This window comes from Felis catus, chromosome C2 (assembly GCF_018350175.1).
Source record: "Felis catus isolate Fca126 chromosome C2, F.catus_Fca126_mat1.0, whole genome shotgun sequence".
NCBI classification, from domain to species: domain Eukaryota; kingdom Metazoa; phylum Chordata; class Mammalia; order Carnivora; family Felidae; genus Felis; species Felis catus.
The window spans coordinates 55,882,221-55,896,266 of NC_058376.1; the positions used below are offsets into that span (position 1 = coordinate 55,882,221).

A 14,046-nucleotide genomic window follows, 5' to 3' on the forward strand; every position below is an offset into this window, starting at 1 on the left:
AAAAAAATAGAGGACCTTGTTTTTTTTTAATTTTTTTAAATGTTTATTTATTTTTGAGAGAGAGAGAGAGAGAGAGCGAGCATGAGTGGGGGAGGAGCAGAGAGACAGAGAGGGAGGCACAGAATCGAAAGCAGGCTCCAGGCTCTGAGCTGTCAGCACAGAGCCCGATGCGGGGCTCAAACTCTGTGAGATCGTGACCTGAGCTGAAGTCGGCCGCTCAACCGACTGAGCCACCCAGGCGCCCCAGAGGACCTTGTTTTTTAATATAGATTTCTATGGGTTTATTTAGTACTTATTTTGATAAATGCATAGTTAACACTTCAAATTTAGGTTTGAGGAAAGTTATGGTTATATAGCACTTCATAGTTCACAAACAATAATTCTGGAAACTAGTAATGCTTCCCTAAAAATTGGTTTCTCAAAGTTATCCCAGTTCTCAAAGACTGACCTTACCCAGATTATTCTCAGTTTAACTTGTTTAACACCCAAGCTGGAGACCAAGTCAACCTTCCAAATGTAAATAATGGTTTTGTAATTTAGGGTTGCTATTTGTATCTTAACTATATATGTGGTACATGTATTTGAAACATTTTCTGAACATTTTAAATTTTATGCAAGTACTAGAAGAGAGAAGAAACCAGAACCAACCCTCCAGAGGGCTGTGTCTGCCAAAGGACAAAAAAAAAGTAAAGTTGTCAGCTGATCCTCTGGGCAGAGTTCACTTCTTCAACAGGACACTGAGCTAATTTTTCACCCTGTATTCAGAAGTTTTAATATTATGTAAACATATGTGTGCATGCAAATATATATTTTATAAAAACCTTCATTGATTTTGCGGTTGGGGGATTTCGACCATATTCGCTTAATATAATAAGATGTCATAGGCTGAGAAAGAGAAGTTATCACATTAACCACCAAATCTGCCTCCTCAGAAATCAGAATTTGCTTTATCAAAGTGCAGAGGATTCTGGCAAACAGAAAATCTTACATCTTACCTCTGTTTCACTTTAAGAATCGTATGCTTTGCTTCAACATCTTCCAAAGCTTTCTGTAAGACATCCTGGAGAAGTACATTTGGTTAGGAGAGAACATAATTCTATTAAATTAATGAAAGCTGAGCTGATATTTATTATCCCATTACCCAAATGTTTCACAAGGGTAACAGTGATAGGTCACATTGCCTAATGCAATTGTATAATGGTAGACAATAAATACTTGATAAATGATTCCATTCTAATAGCTAGGGGGACACACCAACTCCTGGCCCATGGTTCCCTTTTTGCACATAATCCAATGTTCTCTGTCTTTTAAAGAGCTATTTCTCCCTGTAATGTCACACTGGCTTTCACACAAACTACACAAAAGCTTGGAAAAGTCATTCCATGTACCTAGACTCTGACTTTTGCTTGTGAGAACAACAACAACAACAAAATGCTAAATCACATGATCAAGTACTGTGGCATCTTTCAGAAAAAAAAAAGTTATTAAAAATTTTGGTCAGTCACCATAAGAAAACATCTTCTTTATTATCAAGTTCCAGATACCCTTGATACTCCCCAAGCTTTTCCCTTTATAGGATATCCCATCCCTAGGCTTTCTCCCTTTCAGAGTACCTGAATACCAATGCCCACCTGTCTTTCTTGTCTTCTCTTAATTTGATATACTGGCTCATTCACTGCCCTATCTCTAGTACACTAACTCTAACCAGGCAGAAAAGAAATAATGCATTATTATAATTTCACAAATAATAACAGATTTTTAATGTGCTCCATCTACCTGATGTGAAAGATGGGCATCTCATTTGGTGAATATACCACTGACTGAACATTATTTTCACTGACTTTAAAGTAAAAGCAAATGGTAACTGATTTGTAAGTATTTCACTTCAAATTCAACCACTCAACTGCCTAGAGGAATTTAAGAGGTCAAAAGCCAAGGTCATTCTGCTTTGCTCTCTTTGCCCAGCAACAAAGCAAGATGGTCAAAGACACCCTCCCTCCCCCCCTCCTGTCAATGCACTCAGAGCACAAAGAGGCAATGAGAGGTAAGCCTAAGGCAAGAAGAAAGAAAGGTCCTGACCCATTAAAAAGCATCTGCTTCTCTTGTTTCTCAAATACATAAAGCCAAGGAAATTGATTTCTTTGAGACAAAATTAAAAAAAGCTTAAACCTTTCTTTAAAAATCAATAACAGTAAGATAGGTCTACATTTACTCTAAAATAATAAGTGAAAAGAAAAAAGTAAGAGAATTTTGGGAAGGCCATAGGTAGCTTTGGGACATTATCACGTGCTACTCTTTGATTTCATTCCCTATTCATGATCAGTTGATATGAGAGAGCTCTTTATCAAACTCAGCCCTGGTCCTTGAAAGTTTAAGGGCGAATCACGGAAAGGATTCCTACACTGAGTCTGAAGAAGAGAATGAAGGAAAAGTGAAGCAAAGCATTTTTTTTCTCCATATACCTATTTATCCTTTTATATGCAAGTAAATAAAATGCTGCTTCATAATTTACCCTGGTAGAAAGCTTTGCACCGCATTTTTGGTAAAAACAAACCTACATGTCCTGAAGCAATATTCTTCTTCTTGGTTGCCATGCATTATAATTAATAATAATAGTTCTTTATAACCTATCTTACTCATGGGTGCATTGCAAGGATTATAGAAAATGTTTATGAACTATGTGGAGCAACTCATAAGAAAAAAGCTTTGTAAGCTGGAAGTAGTTATTAATATTCATAATTATAGCACATAATTCCTAGCACCAGAAAAAAGGATGGCTTATTAGTCTTCTCCTTGCGTTTCCCATTTATTCAGGTGCATAGGGAGCAATAATTTGAAAAGATATTTTCAAGAAAACTTGATAGGCTGCTTTTTTCTGCTAGTTTTTCATTATTTTCTCTTTCTCATATTACTTTTCTTTTCATTTTAAAGAAATGAGATGCAGTGCTCTTCCCCACTGTTCCAAATTCACCCCACGTTGCTCATCTTTGCTCAGACTCAGCCTTCTCTCACTGCTGAGTACCCTCTCCTTTCTCTGCATGCCTCTGCTCTGTTTACCTGGGTTAAAATCAACTTAAGCTTCGGAGCTTGTCTGTGTTTATCAGTTTAGGAAGTAAATGATAAGAGACAACTGTGTACAGAAAAAAGCAAATGACACTTGGCCATTTAGGAAGACTATATGTCATACCTTGGCAGAAGACAAAGAAGTTCTGTCAGGCTGGTTTACTGTGATTTGTGCTTGTTTCAATACACGTTCAGCTGGAAGCAGAAGCAAGATAATTACAACATCAGAAAGTTCTTTTAATCAATTTTAAGTGAGCAGTGTGTATATACATTATGACCAGGACCAGTTGGAACGGCTTCCAAATAATAATCTCAGAAAATCCTATGTTCTTTCCACAGCTTTCACACATTCTCGGTGCAGGTAGCCACAATGGGCTTCCTCTTAGACATTATAATTGACAGGGCATAACTAGATACCTACAAATTAAAGGGTTATGACTGAATGTTCGGCTGACTAAAAACTCTCTACAATCTGTGAAATATAGATTAAAGTTACTCCTTGCTTTTGGATCGCTGGAAAAATATGGCTTTGTCCTCTTTGGGGGGGGGGGGCAGAATGAATGTGTAGAACATTCCTTCTTAAAGTGGGTATAAGGCTAGTCTTGAAAATGATCTAACTCGGCATCATGCCAACCAGAGTTTCTAATATATATCAATCTAGTTCCAAGTGTGTATTTGGAATAATAGAAATTAAATAATAATAAGTAAAAATATAATAACATACCTTTAATTAATATGTCATAATTCAACAAAGCCAGAGACAGAAAAATGTGTTATGAAGCTCCTTAGAGGCAGGAGTTCGATTAATTGTTATACGCTATAACAGTATATATCTCAGAATAAAGGTACAATTAATGTTGGCTGAGTGAATGAACAACAATGAGATGTAGGACATAGATAATTACATACCAATCTTTACTGCTTCTTCTGCCTTTTCAACTTCATTTTTAAATGCTCCTTTAAAAGAAGACGTGACATACAGATACTTTCTGAAAAGAAAAAAGAACTGATCAAGTCAGGTTATCATTTTAAGGTACATAATACTTAAAGAATATTCTTTAGAAAGAATATACACTCCAGATATACATAATTATGAAGAAAGCTTCACATAGTAAGTTGCATCCAACTAGTCAATCAGCAAACTGTATACCTAGGAAGAAATTCCTTGCCTTTCAATACTTGGCAATTTTGCTTTTGGAAGGGAACTTCAGGAGAGAGATAACAAAATTTCTGCCCATACAAATGTTCATTTATACATATAAAATGGGATCATTTTCTTAAAAAGAAAAATTTCTATGCAACTGCTCCATTTCCAAAATTTCGAGCTAATATACATAACCCTCTTACTCAGGTCACTGACACTGGATAAACCAGTTCTCCTAGTCTCAAAACAACTATCTCTAACTAAAATGCTCAGAAACATACATTACCATTTCAAACTACCAAAACATATTTTCCACTTTATTGCTCAAGAAGCTTGTTTTCAAAACCTCTTGTTTAGTGAGAGCTCTAGAACAATCAAGGAAAAGGAATAAACAAATAATTAGATAGGTAAATATATATTTATCTCCATAAACTCAGTCAGAGCGAAGTAGAGGTAAGGAAAGCCCTCTGGAACAGAGGTTCACTGAATGCAGATGAAACTATGTATATCTGTTACAGAGGATTCCTTAAAGTCAGGATTTTTCATAGTGGCTTAAATCATCATCCTGAGAAAAAATTCCAGAATGTTGGATTTCAGAATGCTCAAAGCTCTGTACATCTCATTCTGTAACTTTTGCCTTATACCCCTGTGGACTCAGGCGGTCACCATTCTCTGATACCTTCTGTGTTTAGAAAGGCATCAAATGTTCAGCAAGAGGTGGGTGGAGAACTACAGGTATCCCTGAAAGCCAAAATATCCTCAGGCAGGCATTTTCTCAAGCAGAGGGACAGTCTAAACCTATATGCCCCTGAGTCGATACCAGGGATAAGCAAAATATGGCCCATAGGCCAAAGTGAGCCAGCAGCTTGCTTTTGGCACAGCCTGAGACCTAAGAATGATTTTTCTATTTTTAAAGGAAAAATAAGAATATACAAAAGAGACAGAATGTGATCACATACTTACTATCAGGCCCTTTATAGAAAATATTTACCAATCCCTGGAATCTATGCTAATAAGCAATGGCTTTTGAATGATAACTTGATCTAGAATTGCATTTATATCTTCTGACTTTCAAATAATGTGTACGATAATGCAAATTCATCACTATACAAACAGGTCACACATAGTTTAAATGTCTGTTAGCTGAAGTCTGTTTAAGACTCTCTTCCATTATCTCCACAAATGCAGTACAAATACACTCAAGACAGAACACCATGATTAAGCATTAAGAATTGGACTACCTGGGGGCGTCTGAGTGACTCAGTTAGTTAAGCATCCGGCTCTTGATTTCGGTTCAGGTCATGATCTCATGGTTCATGGATTCAAGCCCCACATCAGGCTCCACACTGAGCCTCCTTGGGATTCTGTCTCCCTCTCTCTCTGCCCTCCTCTGCTCGCTCTCGCTCTCTCTCTCTCTCTCTCTCTCTCTCCCTCAAAATAAATAAATAAACATTAAAAAGAAAAAAAAAAGAATTGGACTACCCGGATCCCATCCTGTCTGAGTTAAAGTCCTATCTGTGTCCCTTAGTAGTGTAGCACTGGGCACATTATTTCATTTTCTGTGATTCCATTTCCTGTCTGTAAGTGGGGATGGTAACAGGGGTATTTATCTCACACGGTTGTCATGAGAACTAAAGGTATCGATAGAGCTAAAGAATTTAGTCAATGCTAGTTTGGGGAAAATGTTTACTACACTATTATTGTCTAATATTATCTATTAATATTATATTAAGTACTTGCTCCCTCAATGTAGGCTCTAGAGGGAAAACACATTGGGAATGAAGAAATAAGTAACTAGATAATTTTTTGTTTTCTTAAGACTCTGAAGGATTTATACAAGCTTGTCCAGTTATTTCCCTGAAAAGACTTACTGTTAAAAAATAACCAGGGGTTGGGGCGCCTGGGTGGCGCAGTCGGTTAAGTGTCCGACTTCAGCCAGGTCACGATCTCGCGGTCTGTGAGTTCGAGCCCCGCGTCAGGCTCTGGGCTGATGGCTCAGAGCCTGGAGCCTATTTCCGATTCTGTGTCTCCCTCTCTCTCTGCCCCTCGCCCGTTCATGCTCTGTCTCTCTTTGTCCCAAAAATAAATAAACGTTGAAAAAAAAATTAAAAAATAAAAAAATAAAAAAAAAAAAATAACCAGGGGCATCTGGGTGGCTTAGTTAGTTAAGTGCCTGACTCTTGATTTCAGCTCAGGTCATGATCTTACTGTTGTGAGATGGAGCCCCCCATCGGGCTCTGTGCTGACAGTGCGGAGCTTGCTCGGGGTTCTTCTGTCTCTCCCTCTCTCTCTGCCCCTTCCCTGCTCGTGCTCTCTCTCAAAATAAATAAACTTTAAAATTATTTAAAATTATTTTTAAAATATTGAAAATAACTAAAAATTATTTAAAACTTAATAATTAAAAAAATTATTTAAAAATAAATGTCATCCTATATTCATCTACTTCTATGGTTTCACAAATAGTTCGTTATAATAACCTTGTCTCTTTATTGCTAACTTTAATGTTCATTTTCCAATGAAATTATAGTTAGTCACAAGAAAGGAACACCCATAAAATCTAAAGTAAGGTAATTCTCAGTTTTTTCCCTTGATTTTCTTTCACAATGAACATTATTAAGTCATAACCTAGGTGTATTTCAAATCAGTCTCTAAGACATTTAGACAACAGCAAAACCTAAGTTTTAAAGCAAAAAAATTCTTGGGTCTCTATATACTGGAATTGCCATTTGTTTTTTAAAAATCACATATTAATCACATACTCAATCTGGTTTGAATCATTCATTTGAAGTCACTTTTTTTAAACTAAAGTGAAATTAAGGAGAAGCTGAACAATGAAGTGATCCTTTAAAGATGATATGAATTAAACTATTTTATAGGTCATATTTTATAGCATTTCACAGACTCCATGCTTCATGCTTATACCCTAGAAAGTAAAAGTGGCACAAAAGAATGCCAACTATGCATTAGTGCTCAATTGTAAACAACAAAGACCAAAACAACATGTGCTCTGTTTGCAGTTTGTGTCACTGAGACAACCTGGTCCCAGATGATCTGAAACATCTCAGATGACCTGCATACTTTCACAATTTAAATTTTACAATTGTACATAACAATTACAAAAAGCTAACAATGAAATATATATTCTTGTGCAAGTTCAGTGTGATGAATCTGCCCATTCCTATAAAGGAAACAATTTTCAGTCAAATCCTCAACCTTAACTGGAAGTCTACCTCGGCCAGACACTTCTAATTTTTCCTACTGGTAGACTCTTGCAGATAAAAATGCCTTTAAGGGGCACCTGGGTGGCTCAGTTGGTCAAGCATCCAACTCTTGGTTTGGGCTAAGGTCATGATCTCATGGTTTCGTGAGTTCAAGCCCCTGCATCAGGCTCTGTGCTGGCAGCAAGGTGCCTGCTTGGGATTCTCTGTCTCTCTCTCTCTCTCTCTGTCCCTCCCCCACTCATGCTGTCTCTCTCTCAAAATAAACAAATAAACTTAAAAAAAATTCCTTTAAAACCCAGAGTAATGCATCCCTTGGAGGATAAGGAAGAGAGCCCCTCTGGCTGTCAGCTCCTCCCTCCTTGCAACTGATGGCAGGGGCATGGTGTTCCCTCCAGGACTGGGCCTTCAGTTTCACAGTGGTTAGAATTTTTTCCAAACCCGTCTCCCAAACTTTACTTTTATTTTACACATCTGCCCACAACCCTAGCCCACAGCCTTCACCTCCACACTGTTTCTGCCTTCTCTCTATACCACCTTGTTTTGCCACATTTTAGGCCTTCACTCTTCCTCACACATTTCACTTTCTACCTCTCTGGTTTTTTCCAATGACTGCATTCAAATATTTTATGTTCACTTTCTACATAAAACAATTTATTGAATATTTTCTTCCAAAGGAACTGAGAAAACATAAAGTCAATGAAAAGCATTGAGAGGCGCCCGGCTGGCTCAGTCGGTAGAGCATGCAACTCTTGGTCTTGGGGTTGTAAGTTCGAGCCCCACGCTGGGTGTAGAAATTACTTAAAAATAAAATCTTTCTAAAAGAAAAAAGAAAACTATTGAGGAAAATGAAAACTAAAACAGTATAAAAGTTTTGCTCCTTAGAATGGTAAAAATGAAAACAGAAAATACTATTAATAACAAGTGTAGATATGGAACCAGACAAAAGGGCGTGAAAATAAATTGGGTCTATTTCTCGGAGGGTAAATTAATGGTGTGCCCATCAAAATTAGTTGTGTACCTATCTTCTGACTCAGAAATTTACTTCTGTGTCTGTTCTACAGAAATAATGGCATATTAGCATAAATATACATCTGTCAAATAATGACCAAACATGTCCTGTAACAATAAAACTTTAGCACTGTAACAATAAAAACTCCAAAAATCTTGAATATATATCAATAAACAGTTAAATAAAGTACTGTATAAAATATTTAATGATGACAGAGAAAGATCTTCAAGAGACAATTTGTAAGTGAAAAGAGCAAGTTGTATATAAATTTTATGTTTTTTCTTTAAAGTTTATTTATTTATTTTGATAGAGACAGACAGTGCCAGTGGGGGAGGGGCAGAGAGAGAGATAGAATCCCAAGCAGGCTCCATGCTGTCAACGCAGAGCCAGACACAGGGCTTGAACTCACAAACTGTGAGATCATGACCTGAGCAGAAATCAAGAGTTGGAAATGTAACCAACTGAGCCACCCAGGCACCCCTAAATTTTATGTTTTAAAGAAGTATAAATGTGTATGTGAGCACACATGTATGTATGTGAATGCACTGTGCATAAGACAATCTGGAAGAATATTTATTGAACTTCTAGCAGAGGTTCCTATTTAGGGATATTATGTTTTGCTAGAGCACACAGTGAATGACACGTGGTAAAGGGGGGTTTTAGTTACTTGATTTTTTCCAATATCTAACTCTGTATTATTTGAATTTTTATTAGTTTTACATTTTTTTTTAATTTTTTTTAACGTTTGTATTTATTTTTGAGACAGAGAGAGACAGAGCATGAACAGAGGAGGATCAGAGAGAGGGAGACACAGAATCTGAAACAGGCTCCAGGCTCTGAGCTGTCAGCACAGAGCCCGACGCGGGGCTCAAACTCAAAGACCACGAGATCATGACCTGAGCCGACGTCGGCCGCTTAACCGACTGAGCCACCCAGGCGCCCCTAGTTTTACATTTTTAAGAGCAAAATAGAACTCCTCACCCTCAAGAGAAATAAAAATATTAAAAAACAGAGTAAATTTTAACGTTTTATGTTGCAGAAGTATAGAGCATTGCTATAAAGCATTCTGAGTGACTATTTTGATCATAACCACCTTCAGAAATTTAAACTTTCATTGGCATTTAATACTGACATGTACAGAGGGGCGCCTGGGTGGTGCAGTCGGTTAAGCGTCTGACTTCAACCAGGTCACGATCTTGCGGTCTGTGAGTTCGAGCCCCGCGTCAGGCTCTGGGCTGATGGCTCAGAGCCTGGAGCCTGTTTCCGATTCTGTGTCTCCCTCTCTCTCTGCCCCTCCCCCGTTCATGCTCTGTCTCTCTCTGTCCCAAAAATAAATAAACGTTGAAAAAAAATTAAAAAAAAATACTGACATGTACAATTTGTACAAAACATTTTGGCTAATATATAGTATTTTAAATTTAAAATTTGGAAAAAGAAACAGACTACAAGTAAAGAAAACTACAGTTCCAAACTTACTTATGCAGATAAAATTAGCCCCCAATTATGAACTATAACCATGTTGCAGTATCCACAAACATAATTATTCTTTTTAAATTATGAGACTTTACCTGGTTTATTCATACTATAAAATAGTTATAGTCCTTAATTATTCATCAAAACATGTAATGAGGCATGATCAAAAATTTTCTGGCCAGTATAATGTCGATAGCTAGACCTGGATGTCAGGTAGACCACTCACACTTAGTACAACCAGAATGAGTAGAAATAGCTCCATTGACCATCACTCCTAACCTCTACCCTGTATGTTCCCTATCATTCTTAAGATTTTGCTCAGGCAAAAGACTTAGAAGGCATTCATGGCTCCTAAGTTCCTCTCCACTCCACATCCAAGCCATCAGGAAGTCTTGGTGGCTCTGTATTTATATTAGATCTATCAACTGAATGGTACTCACCACTCCAGCCCAGGCCACAGTAATTTCTCACCTGGAATACGGTAATGGTATCCTAACTCATCTCCCTTCCTCCTTTCTTGCCCCATATAAAATCAATTCCCTACTCAGCAGCCAGAATAATCTTTTAAAAGCATAAATCAAGTAATGCTCTTTTCTCAAAACTCTTTATATTCTCAATACAACCACTTCTTGTCACGTTGCTCAAGACCCTACAGCATCTGCCCACATCTACCTCACCTCTTCCTAATCACTGTGCTTGAGCCATGCTCGCCCTTTTAGCCTGTCTTTACACTTACTCTCCTCTCTTCCTGGAAATGTCTTCCCATAAAATTCTTTCATGACTTACTGTGGTGCCCACCCTCCAAGATGTACTCTTACAGAGTTACTTCCCCCTGGTATCTGTGCCTTTGTGCAGTGCCCTCCCACACTGAATCCAGGCTGACCCGTGTGACCAAAAAAGCATGGCAGAAATGATGGCATGTGACTTTTGAGACCAGGTTCTAAAAGACTGCAGTTTCTACTTTGTTTTCCTGAATTGCTCCCTCTGGTAGAAGCCATTTCCTGTGCCATGAAAGCACTCAAGATGCCCAGTGCAGTGGTCCCTATCAAGAGGAACCAAGCTGCCAGCCATGTGAAGTCAGCCACCTTGGAAATGTAGCCTCCAGCTCCCACCAAGCCTCTAGCAACCCCAGGCAAAATCTCTTGGCAACTTCATGAGGGATCCCAAGATAAAAGCACCCCACAGAACCACTCTCCAATTTCTGACCTATAGGAACTGAGAAATAACAGATGGTTACTTTTATTAGGAAGCCACTTAGAATGTAAGCTTTATGAGGGAAGGACCCTTCTGTTGTTGCTGCACTGAATCCCAAATGCCTACAAGACTGCCTTGCATAGGGTGGTCATTCCGTCCACTTGACATGATCCAGTTGTACAGTAACATGTACATAATGTAAATAATGTTTATTTGCGAATATGTCGAGAAGTGTGCTGAGTATTTTCATGTTTAAAACAAAACATATTATGGGGGCATCTGGGTGACTCAGTCATTAATCGTCTGCCTTTGGCTCAGGTCATGATCTCACAGTTTGTCAGTTCAAGTCCCACAATGGGCTCTCTGTTGTCAGCATAGAGCCTGCTTCAGATCCTCTGTCTCCCTCTCTCTCTGCCCCTCCCGTGCTTGTTTTCTCTCTCAAAAATAAAATAAAAACATTAAAAACCCTATTAAAAAAACATATTTTTATTTTAATCCTCACAACAATCCTAAATGGCAGAGGAATTCTCAATGCACAGTGGTGAAGCGTCAGGCTTAAGGTACTGCCGAAGGTCCACAGCTAGTAAATGACAAAATCAAAACTCAGATCTAGGTTTGGTTGATCCAAATTTTGTTTTCGACTACCAGTGTATAACAAAAGATTAAATAATTCAGATTATACAAATTCATAAAGGGACACATAAGATGTACAGTTTACAAAAGAAATACTTTTAAAGTGTTATTAGTCTATTTAAGTGGGTGGGATACGAGAGGGTACAAAGCATTCCTAGAAAATTAAAAGACTGTCCCACAAGCATAGTATTGCAGAGTATTCAATAGCAAACCATAAACTTGGTGTCCCTGAATAACTTACAAAGAGCCTTGCTGCTCCAATGAGAAAGCAGGTTGACTCCAATTCCACACCATTTGGGCTCCTTTCAGTGTTAGGGGTCTATGGCAAAGAAGTTTTAATGATGAATGAAGATCTTTAAGTTTTTCTTAAACGTTTATTTATTTTTGAGACAGAGAGAGACAGAGCATGAATGGGGGGGAGGGTCAGAGAGAGAGGGAGGCATAGAATCTGAAACAGGCTCCAGGCTCTGAGCTGTCAGCAGTGAATTACATGACTTCTCTGAATATCCTTATACCAAACGCCAAAGGAAAAAGGTAATCTGTGTGCCTCTTCCTTGCAAAAACAGCCTAACACTCCCATGCTAAGCTAGCTCTGTCTTCTACTTCTATTCAGCCATCCAAGTTCTGCTCTCTGAATTCCCAGCTATCACATGACAAGGCTATCACATTTTCATTAAGGCCTTTCTCTCCTACATAAAATGATGCTCAATTCTATCAATGATCCCCTACCAGGTCATTTTCTGTAACCTAAAGCATCTCCATCCAAACATCACTCTCCAGACACGGTGTAAGCAGGATATGGTTTATCAGTACCATCACCATCTTGCTAAGTTCCATAAACATTTTAGCAACTCTGTCACACTCTCAGCTTATACTAAGCTTGTAATCAATTAAGACATCTATGCTTTTTTTTTCATGTAAATCACTTTCCAGTCTATACTTACATGATAGATTTTTAAAACCTAAACTCAGGTTTAGTTACATTAGTTACACCACATTTATCTTTTGGACTTTAACTCTTTCATATATTGTTTCTGTTATGCCTACTGGGAGAGATTCCTCCTAATTCAGGGTCAAACATTAATTCAAACATGTTTGTTTTATATACAAGTTACTGATAAAAAGTAATGAACAGAATATGACCAAGGAAGGAAACCAACGACATGACACCAAAAATTCCTATCTAGTCCTCTTCTGAACCTGTTAGAGGCCTTGGGATAAAATTAGCTAAAGCAACTATAATTTTACCCACAGTATTCTTTTTTTCTGTTTGCTACAAAAATACAGAAAATGACTAAACACAAAGTACAGTCATATATTCTTATAAATAATACTTCAGTGTTCATTTCTAGAAGTTTAGGTCACCTCTGGGTGACCAAGAGGCCAAAGCATTTAATCACTGTTTAATACCTTTTACATGCCCCTACTTTGGTCAAATAGGGACATTCCAAGCATTTAATTTGTTCTGATGCAGCCATGAGAGCTATAATGCCTTTCCAGGAAGAAAGAAAGAAAGAAAGAAAGAAAGAAAGAAAGAAAGAAAGAAAGAAAGAAAGAAAGAGAAAGAGAAAGAGAGAGAGAGGGAGGGAGGGAGGGAGGGAGGGAGGGAGGGAGGGAGGAAGGAAGGAAGGAAGGAAGGAAGGAAGGAAGGAAGGAAGGAAGGAAGAAAGAAAGAAAAGGCTAACCCACTAAGGATGACATAACATAGAAGGAACTGTACACTTTCTTACACAAAAATTTTGCCTCCAGAGAACCTTTAAGGGAAATCATATGCAAGTAAATATGGCAAACAGAGAGAGGGGTAATCCTAAAGGATAAAGCTATGAAGGATTAAATCACTCCATACTGTAAATACCAAGTATCATATTTGACAGTTTATCAGAACCTCATATGAAACTTGGCAAAGGTACAAGCCTCCTTAACTACCTTTTAGGGAACAAAATAAGCATTTATATTATATCTACTTCCTGGTAACATATATCTAAGAATATCACTTTGAAAGGTGAATAAAAACGTGCTAGAATGGGAAACAGTCATCACTTAATACCAGTAATTTAGATAGATGAAATTCCATTTGCTAGAATTCCCTGAGAAAATAGAGACAAATCCACATTTTCCTTTGGCTTAAAACATTTTTTGCCCAAACTCACTAAGATGGAAGCAATTTAATTTGAAAAGATCAGCTATATTGATTGATCCAGGAGACCCTTGGTACTTCCCAGAAGAATGAGACTGATGAAAAGGAAGCATCACTTTGATACAAATTGGGAAATGAACAGAAAATTTATAAAGTCTCAGGCATGTTATAT

General features: G+C 37.7%; 1 protein-coding gene across 4 annotated transcripts in view; it reads right to left on the reverse strand.

The window, feature by feature from the left end:
* MORC1 (MORC family CW-type zinc finger 1) overlaps positions 1-14,046 on the reverse strand; it is a 167,047-nt gene that overhangs the window by 102,961 nt on the left and 50,040 nt on the right. For all 4 annotated transcript variants that reach the window (XM_019839671.3, XM_045036903.1, XM_045036902.1 and 1 more), the window contains 3 exons: positions 3,973-4,052; positions 3,188-3,258; positions 996-1,060 (listed from right to left, as the gene is read on the reverse strand). In XM_019839671.3, coding sequence (XP_019695230.2) covers positions 996-1,060; positions 3,188-3,258; positions 3,973-4,052 — 216 coding nt within the window. The remainder of the gene's footprint in view (positions 1-995; positions 1,061-3,187; positions 3,259-3,972; positions 4,053-14,046) is intronic.